General features: G+C 41.8%; 1 protein-coding gene across 1 annotated transcript in view; it reads right to left on the bottom strand.

Moving 5' to 3' along the window:
* The window catches only part of lrmda (leucine rich melanocyte differentiation associated), a 202906-nt gene that overhangs the window by 59660 nt on the left and 120657 nt on the right, over positions 1 to 22589 (bottom strand). The window contains exons 4-6 of the mRNA XM_030071326.1: positions 5880 to 6006; positions 4235 to 4374; positions 985 to 1111 (exon numbers count right to left, since the gene is read on the bottom strand). Of these exons, the coding sequence (XP_029927186.1) occupies positions 985 to 1111; positions 4235 to 4374; positions 5880 to 6006 (394 nt within the window). The remainder of the gene's footprint in view (positions 1 to 984; positions 1112 to 4234; positions 4375 to 5879; positions 6007 to 22589) is intronic.

Raw genomic sequence — 22589 nt, 5'->3', positions numbered from 1 at the left:
AACATGCCAGACTGAGGTTAAATTATTTCAATGTTTTGCTTTCTCACTTGCCACTTGCGTGAAGAATCAAGAACAAAGCATAGCATGAACTGACACTAAAAGAGTACACTATCTTAACTGATTGTCTGAAACAATAAATATTTTGTTTTGCTCGTGCACTTTTAAACCCTGCACCGACTCACATGCTTCTGATTTGTCACTGGATGGCTTTGTTCTTGCTACTCTAGATCCATTTTTACCTCCCAGACTCGCTGTCAGAGCCCTGGAGACCTTGAAACGACAAAGCTTAGCTGATGCGAACGGTAAATATTTCATGACCTTACAATTACATGAAATCAAATCTTAGCAAAAGCTGTTCATTTATATTGCATTATCAGAGGGGCAGCAGACGGAGGGATAACGGCTGCAAAAGGGCTGAGCCGGGTACGTCTATGAACCTCCCAAACTCTAATTAGTCTGTATGGCCCTAAACAAGAGAGGGAGGAATAAGTGCATGTGCGAGGGATAATTAAGCGATTGTGACCGGCGTGTACGTGAGCTGTCACTCCGATCGCCAGCCATGTCACACTTGGCAACACAACTGCGACTGGACAGCCGCCCGTCGTCTTTGATCTAGGCTCATGCATACGGAATGAGGTCAGGCCGTGGTCACACACATCGACGCAGACACATATAGCCACACAAACACACACACTCTTTCGGCAGTGTTACAGAGAGACAGAGGGGAGAGGGGAAAGAGGGTTTGGTGAGGCCTCTTTTCAAAGGGCCACAGTACCAGGACCTCGGTAATGGGAGACTGACACTCAAGCATGCACAGGAAGAAAGGGGGGATAAAAGAGAAAAAAAAAAAAATAAGGGAAGAGTGGGATGAATGTGGCAAATCCGCCCATGAGCGTGTTCCGTAGACTTCGGAGGGGGACTACATTAAACAGCATTTAAAAAAAAAAAAAACAAAAAAAAAAAAACAAGCTTAGCCTAACTTACATTTTCCGACTTGGGTTTCACAACTTTCATGAATGCCCCTCTTGCTGTCGCCTCCATCACTTCTGTCTTCGTCACTTTCCTGGTGTCCAGAAACTTCAGGTGGGGCAGCTTGTGAAGGACAAAATACCTTAGAGGGAAAAGACAAATGCAGCTTTAAGATGTGTGGCTGTGAAAGGTGTCCTTGTAGGCTTCCTCCTTACAAAGAAAAAAAAAAAAAAGAAAATCTAAGCAGTTACTTGTGTAAAGTGTGACATACTAATCAAAATGACACAAATTCTAATATGTAAAATGCACGCATCAACAAGACCTAAAAAAGGGGGCTCGTTTACTTAGATTTAATGGTGATGCAAATTTAATGGCGATGATATCTCCTTGTATGTAATAACCTTCAAAGCTGATAAGAATAAGGACGACATATAAATAGCACGAAAGGAGATACAACTTGTCTGCCAGAGCTGTCATTCTGGCAGCATCACAGATATCTCTCTGAGCTTTCAGACACACTCTGTCTTTCATTGGGAGGGAGAGAAACGTCAAGAGATAATGGTTGGAATACATAGATGACAACAGATCCTTTCACAGGCAGGCAGGGGGAGAGGAACCAGTATGTCAGGGCCGAGCTGGCAGCCAAAAAGGATGCACAAGCAGCACCTAAGTGGAGGGTGAGAAAGGACGTGGATATGGGCGCAGACAAGACCTGCACACACAGAGAGCCATGACAAATTGATGATGGCGATGGTGATGAGCGGAGATGGCAAAACCAGTGTCAATTTTTCAGCACCTGGGGATTATAAGGAGGGGATGCGGGGATCACGTTTACACTGACATGGAACTGAAAATATCTCACAATAAGAAAAAAAAAAAAAAAAAAAAAATACGGACACTGTAAATGTTATAGCAACAGAAAACTAAGGGGTAATTTTTTTTACTATACCTTCAAAGAGAAGCAAAAGCAATACATTTATTACATGACCCTTAAAGAAACTTTATTACAGGGTAAAATGACCTGCTTTTAACCCTAAAAAGGGCTTATTTTCCGATGATACTTCAGGCTTTCAAACCCAAGAGGCCCCATTCCCCTCATGCATCTCTCCCCCTGTAAAGGATTATGTGCGGGGGCATTTCTGTGATGAAATGTGAAGTTGCCCTTGGGAGACATGCAGAGAGGTTATTCTCCATAGGTAACCTACCATCACAGGGTCAGAGCAGATGACAACGCTCTGTCAGCCAGTAGGGATATTAATGATTCACCCAGCCACAGAGGGAGGAGAGGAGAGGGCTGGGGATGAAGTGGGAGGGGGGGGAAACAACTGGAAAAAAACGTCACACACTTTATTTAAAAACACCAAAGATGTGGCTTTTAAATACTGCCGGTTCAACACCATCGATCTGCTAGATGAAATAAATAGAATGAACTGCTCTGACTTTGGCCTGAGTCTGTATGAAATATTTTGAATCAAGTCACTCACAACCCTCTGTCTGGTTCTTCTCACATTTTAGAGGAAAAACTATAGTCTGGCATTATTACACACGTTAATTAATTTTGGCTAAAAGTACTGAATCAAATAATTGACTCCAATCACGGTTTACAAACTTGTGGTGTTCCAAAAGAAGAAAAATCATTCTGAAATCAAATCAAAAACTTGTTAATTGTGAAGTGAAATATTCACATCCCTAGTAGGGATTCCCTTACATAGTTACGTGATTGTTGTCATCTAATAAATAGGGTAAGAGTTGTGCATGTAACTTCTAAACTGAATTGAAAAGCTAAAAGGTGTTAAAGAAAAAAAAACGTCATGCTATTGCACTTGGTATTGGACACCATGTTGAGTCTACAAACTCCTTAAAATGAATATTTATGACAAGGAGCAGCAACGGGTGCTATTTTTAAGGTAATTATTATGCGGCTGCATTTATGGCATTTAAACATAAAGGTTGAGTGAACACAAAGTACAGCTGGTGGTTGGGGCACCTCAGGCAAAACTGTCCACCCGTGGAAGTCTTTGATCAGCCCACGACAGGAGATAGGACACACTGATAACTTCTCCTTAGATAAGGTGTAAACATGTCACATAACAATGCGCTTTAAGCAGGTCAGTCTTGCCTTATATACATTACAGAGACAAATCCACCTCCCTTGTCACAATATTTCTGTATTTCTCAGACAGACAGGGCATGAGGAAATGGAGCACAATGCTGCATAATCAGTAGCCATGGTGGATGATTGTTATTGTAGTACCTCAAATGGCCACTAAAGACATGCAGAGTCGGCTAACAGAGGGCCAACATTTAACCTCCCAGCGCTGTGTGTATGCATACTATATTTCTATGTCATTGGACTAATTGGGGCATCGATGCATCACACCAGTGTACGTATTTCACTTGAGAGACCAAGAGCTCCTGAGGCATGGGGCTGGGTATTTATTGCCCAAGGCCAGTGCTGTCACGACCTGCACAGCGCCTAACCTTGTCAGACATGAAATCTGCATCACGCTCAAATTGATGTTTTACTATGTGACACATTATGAATATTACATTACAGGGCCATAGACGTTGTCAGTCAAAACAGAACAGCTTTCCTCACCAGTAAGATAAGCATGTGAGGAGAAGGGAGGGAGGGGGAGTGGGGGGAGAGAGAGAGAGAGAGAGAGAGAGAGAGAGAGAGAGAGAGAGAGAGGGAAAGAAAGAAAGAGAGAGAAAGTCAAGACCGTTCAAGAAAGGCAAGGGTGGTAAATGATTAATAGGCAACACAGAGTCAGAAACAAGCACTTAGGGCTAAAACAGACAAAAGAGAGTATGCTTTTCGCCTTTTATCGCATTTCATGTAAAGGACCCTGACAAATGGTGGTCATATTGCATGGCTTGAGGCCTCGCTTGATGTTTAATGCATCATCTGCTCTGGTAAGGCAGGGTAGTAAACACTCATTTGTGGTGGTGACTAGTCACACATGAAATCCATTTTGCAAACTGGAGTGTAGAGGGGCCAGTTGACAAAGCTTTTAGAGTGATGTGGTTGAATCCACAATCTACTTGTGAAATGGAGGGGACTGGATGTGAAAAAAGAACATCTAAAAAGCCATCACTTACAAAAAAAAAAAAAAGCTATTGCTCTGAATTTACTCACAACCAAAGCTGTGTCTGCAAACAGATGAACACCCTAGAGGATTACCTATTACTGTAAACACAGTGAAATATTACTATTTTGTGTTAATGTGTGGCATCATCCCGGTTTGCCAGCTTAACTACTGACCTGTATCTCTGGTAGTCGTCCTCATCCTTATCCGGGCTGACCAGCTGGTTGGGGCAGGCCTCATTTCCCAGCAGACTTAGGTACTCCAGCGCTGGGGTCACGTCAGCCAAGTGATCCAGCAGGGCCTCGATATCAGTCAGGTGTCAAAGGGCGGATGTCAAGGACCCAGTGCTGTTAATTACATTAGCATTTACCACCTCCCCTCCCTCCACAAAAACATGTCACTGTCAAATTTACTGAGGCACTCAAAGGGGCCAGTCACTGCCTTTGTGAGAGTGGGCAGACAGAGGGGCAATTTAAGGTAAAGGCTTTGGCATATCGTAGTGACACAATTTGGCTGTTGCTCTGCCTCCCCCCCCCCCCCTCTCTCTCTTTCTCTCTCTCTTTCTCTCGTTCTCTTTCATTTCCTAGGTGGCCGGGTGCAGAACAGTGACAAAATGATGGATGCCCTGTGGTTCAAACAGTCCGTGCTTCCCAGAGCTGCGCCGTGGAAAACTTTTGCGAAACGTGGAAAAAACAAACAGCCTCTAAGCAGGCACATTCATCACTAATACATTCACTTCTTTGGAAAATTGAGCCCCAAAGTGTCAAAATACAACTGCACTAATGCAGTACTCAAGCTTTAAAATGGCACTGTGCCACGACAGGATGTACATAATTGGCCTATTAGCATGTGCCGACCACTTCACAACCAAACTCAGCACAGAGTCCCAGACGCACACTTCAAGGAGCCCCAGTTTTAATGTTGACTCTAGGAGTGTGTGTGTGTATGTGTGTACAGTCTATGTGTGTATGAGTGAGAGAGAGAGAGACAGAGGGAGAGGGAGAGCTAGAGAGAGAGCATCATTACCCTCTAGGATCTACACTACCAGAGGAAAACAGGACACACTGCTAAACCTGTTCTGAAGCTAAGGGAGGAAGTTCACATATTTTTGAGTGATCGTGAACAGTTGTGCAATGTGTCTATGTCTTGAATTTAGGGTGGCTGTGTAGAGTTCTGGTTTATCAGGTTTGTTTTTGGTGGTAAGTAGGACACGCTGAGCAAGTGTAATCCATTAGTCAAAATGCAAGCATGATTTTTACATGTTTAATAAAAAAAAAAAAAAAAAAACACTGATTAATGCATTTTATTTTAATGAAATGAAGCAAATTAATAAAAAAAAAATACATGTGATACTGAATGAAAAAAATCTTGAATCAATGGATTTCTTATATATATCAAAATGACTGATATTTCAAAGCAGGATATGCTGTCCTTTGGATTATGCTTGTTGTTAGGATGTAGTTTTTTATGTAACAACTTTGGTTCTCTATCAACATGAAAACACCTTTATTATGTTGACTCTCAGGTCTGACTCCACTAGAGGTCCCTGTGGTTCAAAAACTCGTCCTCTGGTGGAGCTCCATGACTCCAAGTACTTCTCTCGTATTTTACATGTTCGCTGCAAAGACGTGGCATTACAAAAAAAAAAAAAAAAAAAAAAAAAAAGGTTCTTCAAGACAGCAGCAGACATGAAGACAGAAATAACATACATGTAAAACAAAGAGTTAATTCTAACAGCTCTGGGTGTAATCTGTGTGCAGGCTTCCAACTAAAATGAGACGGCAGAGAGAGAGGGAGTGGGCGCTTTGTTTGAAAGGATATTTGGTTCTTATTGAGTGTCAGGGTGTGGAGGTTGGGTAACCTGGGCAACCGGAGGTCATTTCCGAGCAGATTGTTGTCAACGACCAGCTCTTCCAGCCCAGTGAACACTTTGAGGCCCGCCAGTGACCTGCAATGATAAGGCAACAGGAAAAATGATATGGCTCTAAATCTGGTCAGCCATTATTGTGCAGAAATAAATATTTCAGCCTCCTTCTTTCATACGCTGGGAGAGTGTGGGTCTGGGCCTGTCAGGGAAGTGAATGACAAGAATTAGTGGTGCTGAGCTCCCCTGGCATGGCGAGGCATCCTTCAGCGGCTGGCAGGATGAGGGATGGGGGTCACTTGTGAGTAGCCAGGATTCAAAACAAAAGGCTTCAGAAATGCAGCGGGCAGGATGAATTTGTCAATGTCTTGTGCCTTGAGGCGCCCAGTTTCGCCTGACCCTAACCCTCCATTCCCAAGACAAATCACTCTGTCACAGTTCACCTTCACTCCCCAGACACAAATTTAACTTGTCATCCATCATTTTCACAGCGGAACCGGAATACACTCGCAATCACAGATGGAATGAAAGGGAAACTTTTTGGAACTGTTCCGTGATGGGGGTTAGTTCGAGATTTTAACATCAAAGGACTTTTTTTTCATCTTCTTTTTTTTTTTTTTTTTTAAGGAGGAATTCTGCCTTTCTGCTGTTTTATGATGCAGTGCAAAGAAAGGTGAGAGGTCAGACCAGCGCTTTTCCTCTGTCTCTCTCACTCTTTCTCTCTCTCACTCTCACACACACACACACACACATGAATAAACACACATTCACACACAGGCATAAAAATGATGGAAGGTGGTGTTAGGAGTAATGTTAGGGCCCTGCAAAGTTCAAGTCGTGGAAGGTGCACAAAGGCAATGTGTGTGTTGTCTAATCCTTCACACTGTCAGCATGCCATGTTAAAGTGTCCTGGGTGACTTCATTGACATTTAAATCTGCCAGGACCTGGCTGAGACTGAATCCCTCTTGAAAACTGGTTCTCACAGTTCACACAACAGGTTGCAGAGAAAAATATACTACAAGATCTACCTGACTAGATGAGGGTTAAATAGATATGATAATAGATAAGGCAATATTTTTAATTGTTCAATATACTTGCTCACAGTATCTCTTTTCTTTCCGTCTTCACTCACAGTACTTCTGGTTTCAACTTGGAAAGTACAAACAGATGTTTGTTGGTTTAAAAGCAGACAGACAACCTTGACATTATGCTATCTACAATTCCAGTAAACAATGTCACAAATGCTGCATGACAACATCAAGGTGCAACAAGGTCTAAACAAGCTGCACCCCAAGTGTGAACTAATACTCCTCCCAAGCTCTGGCTAGTGTCAATACCATAATACGTGCCAAGTGAGGGGGAGGTTATGTAAACACAACATCCTTATCATGACAATCTGTGAATGGAAAGCAAGAAGTAGCAAGCAATGAAGGAGGTACAGTCATATTCATTGCAGAAAAAAAGACATAACAGGACACAAAAGGGGACAAATCAAGAGAGAATAGAGAAAATAAAGTGGAAGATGAGGAGAGAGTCACACTGACTACTTTCTTTGTTAGGGCCAGAATTTAATGTGGGGTATGAAACAAACGCCTGAGGCAGGTAAGATGTTGATGTAGCCCAACTGACCTGACAGTCAGCAGCCAAATTAGGCAAATGCCTGAAAAAAGCTTCTGGTCTTTCTATTTTTCACCAAGTGATAACCTTGATATTGTTGCCTCTCTGCTCTGCAACTGGTCTTCTCTCCTCTCTGTTGTGCTTTTCTGGACGCCACCTATGCATAGACGGATGGGGTTCGAGAAACTCAGTGAGTGAAAGTGCTACTGTCTCTCTCTCTCACACACACACACACACACACACACACACACACACACATATATATATATATATATATATATATATACATATATTGATGAAATTAACAATTTCTTTGATTTAAAAATGGAAAAGCATGTGTTTATCATTGCACTACCAATGAGTACCTCATTTCTAAAGACACAAACATTACTGCAAACTTCGGTACCCATGACAACAGTAAAAGCAGCTAGCAGACATCCCTGTATCAGGGATCATTAAAACACACACACACACACACACACACACACACACACCTGGTTTTATGCAGGTGTGTGAAAGCGGTGGAAAGCATTGGTTAAAATGACGTCTGGACCTAAAACACCTAGAAAAAGTGTCAGTGTTTGTGTATTGTTGGAAGAAGTGTTCGACTTGTGTAACAGAAACAGAAGCGAGCAGCCGCGTTGGCCGTCGCTCCCAGCGTTGGGAGACGATGGCCAATGGGCTCCGAGATTGGTTATGGTGTGTTTGATAGGGAATTCACTCATATATGCAAATAATCTGTGAGGATAATCAGTGTACATTATGGTATAGTGAGGCACATGTGTGTGCCATATAACAGAAACATTATTTCAAGTGCTGTAAATAGCAGCTGTTAACTAACTATTGCCACGTGTGTGTGTGTGTGTGTGTGTGTGTGTGTTTGTATGTGTGTTTGTGTGTGTGCGTGTGTGTGTGTGATGGGCTGCAGTCCTGTGGGTTATGTTATTAGCTGCTCGGTTAAAGGGAGCCGCATGGCACAGGGGGGAGCCTTATTAATTGTTGTTTTCATGTCACCACTGCTGTGTGCACTGGCTGATTTAATCACTTAAATTCACAGCCAGGGGAGAGCCACTGAGTCCCATCCAGCATTAACTACAGTGCAGGGATTGAACTTCTAATAGTCTCCAGCTTTCTGCGCTCTCTCTGCAGATTTCCATAGTTAGTTTCATTACTTTTTATAAGCTTTCTTGTTTTAATGTGGGGCTTGGAAAAGTAACAAAGTTTAAGCGGTGTAGTAAAAGTACTTTACCTCCAAAAAATGAGCAGCTCTTGCTTTTAACAAAACTAATGAGTGTAATTGACTTGAGTCCCAAAGCTGCAGATATTGGGCAGATGGAAAACACAGGCAGTGCACACAGGCAACACACAAGCATGCAAGTTTAAAGTAAACTTGAACTGTTAAACACAGTCTGCTAAACTGTTTAATTGTTGGTTTCTTTGTATTATGCAACAAACTATGCTGGACTACTTTTCTCATTCTTACGGTCTAGAACTAGATATGATTAACTTGCGCTGTTTCTGATCCGCACACATCTGTACATTTTGCATGGAAATTACTGCATATCTTTTTTTCCTGTATGTGCACTGTGTACATCCATCCATAAATGTTTGGATGATTATGATAAGAAAAATAACATTTTTTGCATATTAAAACAACATGCAATATATTTCATTCTTTGTCTTGAAACGTTTTACTAGTAATGCTGCCATAATCCATGAAGTTGTATACGTTTCCTTTATCCATTCAAAACTGTGGATTGCCTATATTTATATAACCCTCTGACTACACTCACAAACTCTGTTTTCAGTAAGCAAGTGACATGTATAAACAAGCAACAAAGAAATAATTTACTCACACATCATCTGGTATAATTTCATTGGTGTTTTTCAACATTTCCACTCAGTGTTTTATTGTCTAAACCATAATATGTATGTTTGATGGTGTGTGTATATATATATATATATATATATGCCTGTGGAGAGAGGGAGAGAGAGGGAGAGGGAGAGAGATTTAACGAGGTGAAGCGATGAATCCTCTCCTTGTTAAGATAATTATGATCAGCCTCATTGTCAGAGCTAATACTTCACCCGGGCTGTCTTTACGCTATGACTACCACTTAGCCTGTGTTAGCTCACCGTCATACATCATACAGCCATGTGTGCAAAAAGTGTGTGTGCGTGTGTGTGCGTGTGCATTTAAATGTTCAAACTTCAAGCATTGCTCTGCTAAGATCATATCTACCATGTGATACACATTCTTACTACCTGATAAACACTATTCTAAATTTCAGAAACTAAGCACAGGAAGCAGGGTAGGACACAGGAAACCAGACAAGGACACTGGGAAGGAGACACTGACCCAGAGAAGAGCAGACATACACTGCCGGATCGATAGACTAATACTAATGCAGACATAGTGATTGATAAACCACTGCTGACAAGAGAGGGAAGAAAACTCTCGACCATTATTGGCTTAAATGTCAGTCACTCCTGCCAATGGTGTGCGCCGGTGTCACGTCAGATATCCTCAGGCAACAAATGAGAAATGGAGGAAGGCAGCCTTGCCTCTTCAGCATGTACTACACAGCCTCTCTTCTCACTTCCACTGTTTGTGAAACTGTTACACTTAAACGAGTCGCAGCATCATTTCTAGAAACTCTGAAAAAGCATGGGTCACATATGGTTCTTGACTAGCCTGTATCATTAGAGAGCAACACAGCGAAACAAGCTCAGGACCCCATCGCTCACTAATACATCCAAATATTAAGGTGCCATCCCTGCCGGACGAAGGGAGTTCCAAAGTCTCTTTTACTGATGTGATCAAAGAAAAAAAAAGAGAGATATAAAAACACACACAGAATGAAGTGACCGAGCCCTTGCGGCTGTTGTCCACACTCAGAGGGCCGATGCTGTGGTGCAGAGAAGCAAGGCACTCTTATTCCAGTAGGAAGGCCAGGGCTGCAGAGTGACAGGCAAATTGACGTCCTGTTCAGAGGGCAACAGATAAATGTTTGATGAATTGGCCAATACTGGGGCCGTGATGGCCTTCATATGTGCATAATGGACTATCCAGAGCACCCTTCAGATTGCCTGCCAGGATAAGGCTGTGTAATGAATGGGAGAAGGGAATGGGCCTGGGAAACCAAGTATCTGGACTGGCTTTAATAAACTTAATAAGAAAGGTGAATGGACGGGGGCTGGCCAAAGAGTAAGGAAGGGGAGGAGGGAAAGCCTGTATGTCTGTCTATTTGTCTCAAATGGTCAAATATGAATGATTGTGATGGGCATTTCCACTCTCTAATCAACTGATGGCGAGTGTGAAAGGTATAGTATGATAGCAGCTATTCAGGCTTGCAACAATAATGAAAAACGGATGCAGATTACAATCTAAATCGTGGATAAGGTACACCCCTGTTTGTATCCTGCAACTCTGTCATGGGCCTTCAACGTAGCTATATTTTGTCACTCTAACCCACACTAAAAATCACAAATAAAGATAAAAAAAAATCCCCAAAATACCACATATATACACTATCAGGATTAACTCATGGTAAATAAGATAGCATTATCTGTAAAGCAAATTGGTGCCCTGCAACCCCCCTAAACCCCCAACATCCCACCAACCACCTCCACACAGTTAAGATCAGGCCTGTTCCAGCATCGCTCCCTCCAGCTATAGTCTATACATGTCTGTATACATGTATCTCTGACGGCGATGGTGAATTAGACTGTCATTATCTGTTTCTATCTCCCCCCAGCCTTCTCGCGCTCTTTCTCGCTCACATGTAGACAGTCACGGCTCAGCGTGGCACTCCTCTCTCCATGTCGCCAGGCCTCAGGTGGCAGTCATTTAAAGATCACACGTCCAGGACACACATAGCCCTCCCTGAATGCATGTCAATTCACACATGGGAAGAGGATTACACGTCTCCTCCCAGGCAGCTGCAAATTACTATTAATGGCAATGCAAATCATTAGAGTACGTTTAGGGCCGCCGGCAAATCTCTTCTTTATGTGGGTTCACTCTTAATCTGTTTTGAATATTACGCTATGCTCGCTCCTGATAGACCATGTGTAAAAGCATCACTCGCTACAAAGACATCAATTGGAGGTGGCATGTCAGATTGAACTTTGCATAGGGTTACATCATTAAAAAAAAAAAAAAAAAAAAAAAAAATTAGAGAACATAAACAAATGCAAGCAAGAGGAAATCAGTGAAATGCAATTAGCAAAGTTCTCAGCTGATTTAGAAGTAAAATATCACCGCTTGTGATTTAATTTTGTATGAGCTTATTTTATGAAAAGGGCAAATTAATCTGCGGGAAAACAAAGGCCCTACATTGTGCTGTGTGTGTAACATTCAAGGCTAGATTCTAGGTGTTTGCATGATAAGACTACTGTGGTTCCTGTGGCACTTGAGTTATGGACTACCCCGTGGAAATCCCTGCTCTCCCTGCTGAGTGTGCGAGGTTAATATTCTCTCCCAATGTCATTAGTGCTGGCAGAGTGGCTGAGAGCTCTGTGAATCAGACGGGGACTGATCCCTTCAACACACACCCTCACACACACCCAACACACAAAGAGCCAGGGCCAGACCACATCAAGCAAGGCCACTGTGCTGAGGTCAGTGTAGCCTGGCCTCATGCCTCCCCTCGCACCTCCAATCCCTGTCTGATTAATGACTCTGGATCAACCTCGGCCCAGGGATAAGGACCTGACAGACACTCCTGTCAGGTCCGACCTTATAATCCTGGTTTGACCCCGGTCTGGCCTGGGCTAAAGTCTGAGCTCCAACAATGACCTGATTGAGAGGTAGAATATGAGAAGAGAGGTGACTTTTTGGCAGGGACTGAACAGAGCAGAGGCAGAGAAATAACCGAAGAAAGGCGGATGTCTGTTTTAACGTTTTGTATATGCAGTGGCATTTGCTACATTGCTGGTAAGAATGATGGTTGCTTTTCATGCATAGCTCTACACAGTATTGAAAGACATCCTGTGACATAAATCAACATCACAGAGTGGAGGTGTACATTGTATGTGGTAGAACCATGCTCCTTCAGCACCTACATGAAAATTTCCTCCTTATAGCGAGTGCTCAGACTCACAGAATGGCCATGCTTCTTGTGAATGTTGGAATTGAAAGATTAGTTGTCTATCCACATGACAAACACCCTCCCCTCTCAGTGAGTTGGAGCTGAAAATCAATTCACCGATGGCATCTCAGCCAGTGCGTTCATCATTGCGGCACAAACAAGCACACACAGGCACTTGTGTTGCACACACGCATGCACACACCCATGTACACACACACACAATCTAAATGTATATAATAAAACCACACATGCAGTGCAGCACTCGGATATCGGCAACTGACGTTGTCAGTCAGCCAGAGCGCATTTCCATTGGTATACTGCAATAAGCATGCTCAACGTTAAACAATAGATGCTGCAATCTACATAAATGAAATGCACTGAATCCTATGAGGAAGAATCCCTCAGAGCTCCGACCGCCTGAGCATGTTTCTGTCATTACAGTGTTCAGGCTCAGTGCTTGTCAACATTTTCCTGAGAGGGGGAGCCATCCAGCATTACGTTTGAGTGAGTTCAACTGTCAACTGCCAGCCATTTGTATGCCTCAGCATCCACCTAATAGCAAATAATCACTACCCCGCGCCCTCTTCATGGCAAATGATCGATGTTGTCTTGAAGTCTGATGGATGACCCTGCCACAGTGATGTCCAGGCATGCATTAAAAACCACCTCTATGTATTGCCTGTCAGTCTGATATGCACACACGCAAGGCACACACACATACACACACACACCCAGATAAAACAGTAAATGAACAAAGTGAGGGAGTAAATGATTCAATGCACAAATGTAAAAGCAAAAGTTAATTTCTCCATATTAGTGGGAAATCTTCTAATGTGACTGGACCTGGGGTGTGATTGGTAGACAGGATTACTAGAGGTAGACTGCTCCACTACCACCTGGGATGCTTCTTTCCCTCCTCCTACCCCCCTCCCTCCCTCCCTCTCTCTTTCACAGACAGAGCTCCCTATTCCCTCTCAGTGTTCAGATTAAAATGCACAGCACCACAATCTTTGATCTCTCACTTGCTGACACAAATCCTTTCAAGCCTCAACATTTTCCTGCAAAGGTAATTAGTGCTAATTAAAAAGTTTCGAAAGCCTTCTACGGCTGCTGTTGATGCCGCCGCTGCCGCTGCTGCTCAGCCGTGCCCTCCGTCAGATTACCCATCTACCCCCTCCCCGGGTCCTGCGGATGTATGTGTCAGCTGTGTTCCTGCCTCTTTGCTGGTAGGATCCCATTACTAGACAGCACCAGTCAGCCTCGAAGTTGTGTGGAAGCAGAGTAAAAATCTGGAAGCCCAGTACGGGGTCTAACCGGTGGCTCTTCCCTCTGACAAACCTGTGCTCTGCAGGGGGAACATGTAATGACACATGTTACAGACGTAAATACCACAAATAGAACAGGTGTACTGTTTAATTAGGATATCCAATCTTGAGGGGGGGTTGCTTGTAAACTTGGAGTATTGACTTGGGAAGGAATTCCATCGGCTGAAATTATCATTGCTAAGACATACAGTATATTACTTAATATGGGTCTAGAAGTGGGTAATGAAAACAAACAATCTTTGAACTCAGTTGAAAAACAGTATGCATGGAGTGCACACTGTCCCTCTGGTGCTCTTCAGTCCGGGGATCCTGCTAGTTCAGAATTGTAGAGGAAATGTGAGGCACTCAAAAGGGAAATGAATTTTAAAAGCCTCTAATATCTTATGGCTATTTAGTTAAAAACATGCCTACACGTTTCAGCCATTTTATGTCTTCATCAGGGGCAAGTACATACTAAACCTTATGCGTTCTTGCCCCTATTGAGTGCCTCAGATTTGTTGTACAATAACAAACTCTGAACTGCCATGGCATAACAAACAAACACATCTGTAATTACGATTTTCTTGCTAAATGGGATTCCAATAATTTGAGATGAAGATAAAACTTGAGCATCAGCGCAAGTCCGACAGTGCGATCATTCATTCTCCGGGCCGCCTTACTGCTTTCATCAAGCCGTTACTATGATATAATTAGCTGTCTTTCCAGCATATCATTAAGTAGCTTGCAAGTGTCAGGTACAGAGGCGTCTTATATATGACACACAAAAAGCAATATCATTCCACAATGTTTCAAAATGATAATTACATAATCTCAGCATGGAGAGAAGGCAGAAATGTGTTAATTAGACAACTATTCATACCAATTAAAGTATCAAACCTCCTATTTCTTTTCCATGTGAATATGGAGCTTGCTGCCTTCCCATTTACCACAAAATACAATTATACCACTAATGTAAAAGCAAAAAAAAAAAAAAAAAAAAAGACAGTAACCTAGAATCACTATAGAGCATTGTACACATTTTGTATACATTTTTTATTGTACACAAGGCATTTACTAGAAGCTGGAAGGCAAGTTTGACTCAAAGAGCTTGTTAGGTAACGAGTATATTGAGGTTTTTCTTGCCAACAATGAATGCCAGGAGAATGCTTTGACTATAACAACCCTATTAATAGGTTTGGTGATTGACATGTAGGTACGCATGCAAAGGGAAAAAAAGAGAAACAAGAAAGTTATTGATTTGACCTTTGGGATAGTTATTTCTTTCATCGTTGTTGTTTTTGTCTTGTTTTACACCACGCAAGGAGATAATAGAACATGTCACTGCACAAGGCAGCTTGAAATTGAATGCCATCATTTTAATTTAAATGTTACATTCTCAGTGACATCTCTGTCAATGCATAATTGGCACTGAATCCCAGTTTGGACTTACATATTTATCATTCAGCGTGAGACACTCAAAGTCACAGACAGATATGTTTCTTTGATGGCAAAACAGTCGTGATGTGGAAAAAAAATAGAACTGTAAATCAACTGTCGCTCTGTCAGTTAAGCTTTTTGTCACAAGCTTGCACATAAACACGCATGATTAGAAATGGCAAACAGGCTGTAGGCTGGGATCACTGTCCCTCTACTGGAACTGTATAAATAGGCTTATTCAATCAAAGTAAAGTGAGGAAAATACAACAGAGGGTCTTAGTAGTATAGGATAATAAATGATGGACACTTGGTTTATCAGGAGACCAAACTACTGAAACTTCGGTGTGAAGTAAATGTTATTTATCAAACTACAGCAGATGCATAACAAAGGTACACACTTTCTAAGTGGTCCATACAGAGTGTACATTGCTTCATAGGCATCTTAAAGCTATGTGGTGAGGTCTGTTGAGCCATATGCTTTGAAGATCACTCTCAAACACAAGAGATTAGAGAGGCTACGTGCCCTGGCAGTCTCCCTCCACTGAAGATGGCCTTTCTGTCTCTGTAGTTTCCATGACAGACATGACAGCTTAAAGGGAGGTATGTGATAGCCTATCTGCCTGGCGTTAACCACGGGCAACAGTGCAGCTCCTTGACTGAAAAAAAAGGAAAGAAAAAGAATGAATCTCTATCCCTCCCTCTTTCACTTTTTCCCCACGGTCTTCCTCCCTCCGCCTCTCTCGGTGTCTTACCGCTGGCCCATTACCTTTACAGAGTGAGGCTCATTAAAGAAGGCAAGTCGAGTCAAATCTTTCTGTAATTCAACAGAGGTGAATTGCTGTCAACATCATTAACCGTCATTTCCCCAACTCACTTCAGTACTTATGAAGTGTTCTTTATTGTGTAATGATCCAAATCTCTCCTCTAAATCGCCCCTCTTCAAAGGCCCTGGAGGACATACCACCCATGCAGCCGCCTGACATGTCAGAGGGCCAGATTAAATGTGGCTCCATCATTACGGCCCTCTTTGTGCTTAAACAGATCCAGCACTTCATCCTGTGCTTGAACTAGCAGGTACCGTTACTCAGAAGAGCAGAGCGGAAGAAAGATCAGCAGAGCCAGAGAGCTCAAAGGAGAGGGAATGATGCTGGTTCTGTCTTATCTATGCAGAGCCAAACCTTCGAGTTTCAGTGGATGATTTTCCTCTGGTTTTCTGCATCGCACGACCAAGCCTTGGACGAATACTTTCCTCCCCCCCTTTTGGTATTTGAATAGTGTTTACTGATAGCTCACTGATCTCATAAGGCACCATTGGTCAGGCTGGCTCCATGGCTAATTATAGTGAGAGCTGGCCTGCTTGTCATGCTAGGAGATGTCCTCTGAGTCCTGTCTTAAGAGAAGCCTCTTTTGTGTTTCCGCCATTGTGTGTCCCCCAGTGCCCAGTATCACGCTATGCAATGTCCTCCAGGCCTTGTGTTGGGGAAAGCCCCTTTTGTGTGGGCACCATTGTGTGTCCCCTGTGCTGAGCCCCCTGCGACGTAGGAACACAGAGACAGTGCAGCAGGGGGATGCTTCTCAGGGCCCTAAGACCTACAGTAAATCTTCAAACAATTTAGACAAACAAAAACGGCCGCTGTGCTGTGGAGAGAGGAGACAAGGAAAAGCAGATGAATAAGCAACATCAATTACTGGGGCTTTGACCTGCAAGCCCCCACACCATGGCACACATTTCACACCAAATCGCCCCAGATTGGAGTTGACACTGCTGGAGTGGAAACACTGACCCCTCACAAGGCTAGCGCTTCGAACTTGAGACCGGAGAGAGGCAGGGGGGAGTGACAAACTACATAGACTAAGGCCAACATGGAAGGGAGGCAAAGAGGAGGGGTACAAAAGGAAAAAAAAATACGCATAATAGGTCCTAGTTTGTTTCAAAGTGAGACAAAATGGCTCAATTTGAGCACTTAGGCCATCGGAATTGGCCCAGCTGAGGTACAAGAGGAACATGCAAGGGGACAACCGCATCAGGCCACTGATAAGTAGCCTATAAAGAGGAACAAAGCCGGATGTCCAACAGGCTTACCAGTGAACTTGAGTGGGACTGGACTCTCTTTAAAGCTTGTTTTAGCCTCCCAGCTTTACCCCTGAAAAGTGCCGCTTCCCCTGAACCCTTTTCAATCAGGCATACAAGCCCTCCCTCTACTTTGTGAGGTTGAACAATGGCAAAATAAACACATGGCTCATATTTGCTCAAGACATAGTGCATTGCTCTTATCTAAGAAAGTTACTCACAAAAGACCTTTTCAGTCAAAATGTCTGAATACTGAAGTTCCAAGTAAGAAGTGTTATCTCACTTTGCACGTGTGCACTTTTTTTTTTTTAAATAAAAAAAAGGCTTTTTTTATCATTACTTTGATTGAAAAAGCAAGAGTAAGAGTGTCTCCAAAGGTGAGAGGAGATCACACAACCCTATCACAGTTAGTCAATAGAGCATTAATTAATCTAATAGCAAACCACTCTGAAAAAAGCATGCCTCGAACTGACAGGAAGACACGCAGTCTAACGGCAGCATAGCAACACATTGACACATTTGGGAGCATTTAGCTCTAGATAGAGACAATCCTAGCCATCTCCCAATTAGCCAGGAAAAAGCAGAAAATATGTCTTGGGTTCACGGACCAAGCGTGAAACCTAGAGATGTGGCACGGCATATAAAAACAGGACATGTCTTTTTATAGCCACACAAGCAATGAAGAAATTTTAAGAGAAAAAACAACCAGAAAATTAAGAGCATGTTTCTTTCGGGAAAGACTCATGTAGGTGTGACTGTTTCATGCTGCTCCCAGTAACTTTCTATTTCACTGTGAAGTCAAGTGATATGCCAAATATGGTGGATAAACTATAATAATCATGGATCCTAGGAGACAAACATTTTTTTATGGAACTTGACAACAGAAAATAAAATCAGGCATTTGTGGTTGGGCAGAACATATGATATAGTACATAAATGACCACTGAAGCAATGCACTGCTTATAATAACCATGTTTAAAATACTAAATATGCATGCACATAATGCAAAAAAAAAAAAAAAAAAAAAAAGTTTACACTGTTATGTATGCTTCTAGTCTGCTCATGCATATATGGTACACACCAGTTAAGTCAAAATGTGTGAGTCACTAGTGCATTAAAACAACATCCACTCTAAAGGTTAAAATCCACATGACAGTCACACTGTCAGTAATCTCAAGTTTAGTAATATGAACATTATGGACGTCATTAGCAAAGGTAATGGTATCCAAAAGCCAATTTTCCCACCATGAAACCATGACACACTGACAGAAAAGTTATGAAATTTGTCAGACAGAGACAGAGCCATTGTAAGGAAGATAATGTATCTCTGTGCATTAAAAAAAAAAAAAAAAAAAAGGAAATCAAATCCCAAGTGTATCACAAAGTATTTGACCCAGCCAGAAGCACCGCATGCCTGACTAATGTGTAGGACTTAAGTGTGAGAACCTTTTTCAAACAATGGCACCCGTTCGCATCCGTACATCTTTCCCCTGATCACAGCCATTCAAACAGAATGATAATGGAGCTTACGCCAGTCAGTCAGTCAGTCAGTCAGTCGTCTTTGCAAATGGAAATCCAGAGAAAGGTGGAGACGGGAATCATTTTATCTAGTTGACACACATTACAACGGAGAATTTCAAAAGAGTAAGATGGAAGCTTTCAGGTCAATTATGGTGTCAAGGCTGTCAGCTTGCAATGAAATATATACCTTTGAAGAACACTTTACTGGAGGGATGAGGTAGGAGGGATGGGAAGACATACTGTTTAACCCAGAGACCATATAAGAATATCACAGATGATGGAGTAAAAAGTGGCAAGATAATGGACCATTTTCACAGAGCACACTTTGTCAAGGGGGACGGATTACATACAATTTCTAAAGTGTGGTATCAAGGAATATTATTTCGGTGATCTAAACTGATTAATGACAGCTGGAACAAGGTGCACATAGTCATTTGTAAAGTAATTTAGGCACTGGGCAAAGGTAATTTAGGTAAAGTGGCACTATAACCCAACCAAAGACAACATTCAATTTTTTGTTTGTTTTTTGTTTGTTTTTTTTTTTAGATTGAACTCACAAAATACTGCTACCGAATCAAACCTGAGACCCACATCTTAGATTATGTATGAAAATGTTTTAATCTATTTTCACGGAAAACACTTTCCACCAGCAAGCATTCCTAGTTAATGCCCTACTCTTCTTATCTGTAAGCCTTTGATTCAATAAGAAAAGCACAGATCCCATTTCAAGCTTATTTATCAATCTCGCTAAAAGGATTCTTCAGGAAATAGGGAAAAGGGGTGAAATACAAAGTGACACGCATCAAAAAAAGAAAAAAGAAAAAAAAAATGCACACTCAACCCCTTTGCGTTTCCTGAACCCCCTTTTTATTCCATCCTCCAAAATGTAAATGCCCTCGCCCTCTGTTCAAGATATAAAATACTAACCTTGAGACAGTGAGTGACAGAGAGAATTATGGGTTATTGTAGTGTCAGAAAGGGAGACAGCTGTATGATGAGATTCTGTGTCATTTAGACAATCAGAAACTTAAAAGGCAGCGTGACACATTTCTCCCCCTCCATCCGACAGGGCTCCTGACATGGCTGGTGATAATTTCCAGGAGAGAGAAAAGAGACACTGAAAAGAGTGAGTAGAGAGAGCACAAATGAAAATGGGAGTCACAGAAAGAAAGGTGTGATTTCTCCTCTTCCATATGCAGTGTGGGCCATGTGATAGCCTGTGTGCTGCATTCATTGTAGGAATCAAGACGAAATATCCCCTTACATGTCAACCTGCCAGCCCGATAAGAGGTGTCTGGAGCTCGGTATGAGATTAATACTTCCCAGCTAGAAATGACACAGGATGTGAAGGGGGACTTTTGATCTCTGTGTGGTGGAACCACTTCTAACAATGATACAAGACTAACCACAGTAGGGGCGTACTTCTATCTGAGGTCAGGCATATGCATGGACAGCCATTAAAACGCAAGCTATACAGGTTACAACTTTATCTAAGGCCAACCGAGAGCAGCAACATTAAGTGTAGTTGTCAGTTTACACACGTTCACTCATGGCTGTAATGAATAGGAGATAAATGAAAGGATGAAGTGCCTGTCAACATAATGAATTCAATAAAAGCAACATTGTCTACTTTGTCACTTTTCAATAGCAGTGACATGTAATTACTGTTATTTGTAGAAATAGCCTTCATTATCATCTCCGAGGGCCCTTTCCGTTCTAACCACTGAAAAGGAGCTCAACAACCTTAAATCATATTCTAATGGAAAAATGCAACAATATCATGATGCATCAGGAAAAATGCATACGTTTTCAGGTCACGGTATGCAGAAATGGATGAAGTTACGGAATACAAACGTAATATGGCTCTTACCAGCTAAATATTTTATAGTACTGAAATCTCAGTTCTGTTAAAGTGAAAAAACTGAATTTTACTTTAGCACAATCTTTTCCACGGTCAGCATGTGTACACTCATGTTCATGAACAGTCAGCCTCTGACTGTAATAAGAAATTTAATTAATATAAAAAGGTCACACACTGCATTAAACATATGTTTCAAAATAAAAGAAAATTAGTGATCTTATTACTGTGACTAAAATTAGTCTTTGACCGTTCATGAAGGAATAACAGGGTTGGTGTACTATCTCAAGGCAGTCTCTCTCTTCCACAATCTTCAAATCCTCCAGAGAAAGTCTATGCTGTGGCCTGTTGTGTTCATGAAAATGTGTTTACAAAACTGGGACAGGAGATCTAAATGCTGGTTGCGTATTTCTAATTTATCTGTAAGCCATGCTGCAAAGCAAGATGAAATGGATGTAATGCCAATGAAACTGGTCCATCAGCAAATTGCTAGACATAAGCAATGTATCTGGGCCTTAGTAGGTAGCTAGCATTAGCTAGGTTTAAAGAGGTGGTTTCCAGCAGGACTTAAGTTTTGTGACTGCGAAGTGGATGCAGATGTGGGGAAATGAGACACGGGAAGGAACCAATGGTTCACGCACAGGCTATTTCTGTCATCAATTCTGGAAAAGAAAAGGATACTTCAGCACTGGAGCTTCAATGGCTGAATGTTTGTTTGTTTGTTTGTTTTTTAAGTACATGAGGCTTATTTGTTTGGGCAACATTTTTGAACTATGAATGATATTAGCAACATTGCAGCTTGTTTAACTCAGAATGTCACTTTATATATCTGAAGACTTAAAATGTTCCACTTACTTGAAGTGTTGCTTTTAGGCACCCATAGATTCTGATTTCCTATTCAGATTGGGTTTGATCGTGTTATATTAGTCTACAATACCACAAACAATTGGAACAGCTGTATTTTGACACTGAAAACAACAAAATTTGAGGTAAGAAAATTAAACTTCAAACCAAGTGATTTGTGTGATTTCACAGTTTCTTTGTGAAGGAATATATCTGCACAAAAAGCTTGAGGGTTCCAAACAGCAGGCTGGATCACAGACTAATTAAACAGCCCTGATCACAGGTGTAGAATGAACGGGCCATCCTGTTGTGCATGTTTTTCCCAACAGAGGCAATTCAACTTCACCTGTTTTCAGTGCAGAATACTGAATATTCTAATTTTTAATATTTAATATTCTGAACTGAAAACAACAACACTGTATGCTAAGCAGAGGAACAACCCCCATGTTTATGCAGATGAGGGTCATGAGTACTATTAACAAACCATGAGTAGTGATCAGTTGTCCTGATCAGTTTAGACTGGGACTCAACAGAATGCTGATACTCAGTGGCTATGTTCATATTCATGGAAAATTCCATATTTAACCCAGTTACTGAAGTAAACTGATTTTGGATTGACGCATGTTAACGTCATAATTTTGTTAGAATAACCTGGTTACGGCTGTAGTCCGATTATGAGAACCTTGCTTTAAAATGCCCTGTATTACAGCCAGCATCCAACATTTTACTCCCATTCTTGCTCTCAGATTTACACGTGTTACGGGTTTCTTTTGACTAATCACGGGCCAAGGTCATAATAATTTCTACCACAGTAACAGAAGTAAGCAATGCTCAGTCACTGTGGAATGACATTCTATTCTTATGTGGGACACCACAGGTGGACAGAAATGCTCTTTGAACTGGTTTATTCATATATGCAGGT

The sequence above is a fragment of the Myripristis murdjan genome, chromosome 15, assembly GCF_902150065.1.
Source record: "Myripristis murdjan chromosome 15, fMyrMur1.1, whole genome shotgun sequence".
Taxonomy (NCBI): Eukaryota; Metazoa; Chordata; class Actinopteri; order Holocentriformes; family Holocentridae; genus Myripristis; species Myripristis murdjan.
The sequence above is the reverse complement of the archived record's forward strand: the minus strand, read 5'-3'. Positions and strand labels throughout refer to the sequence as shown.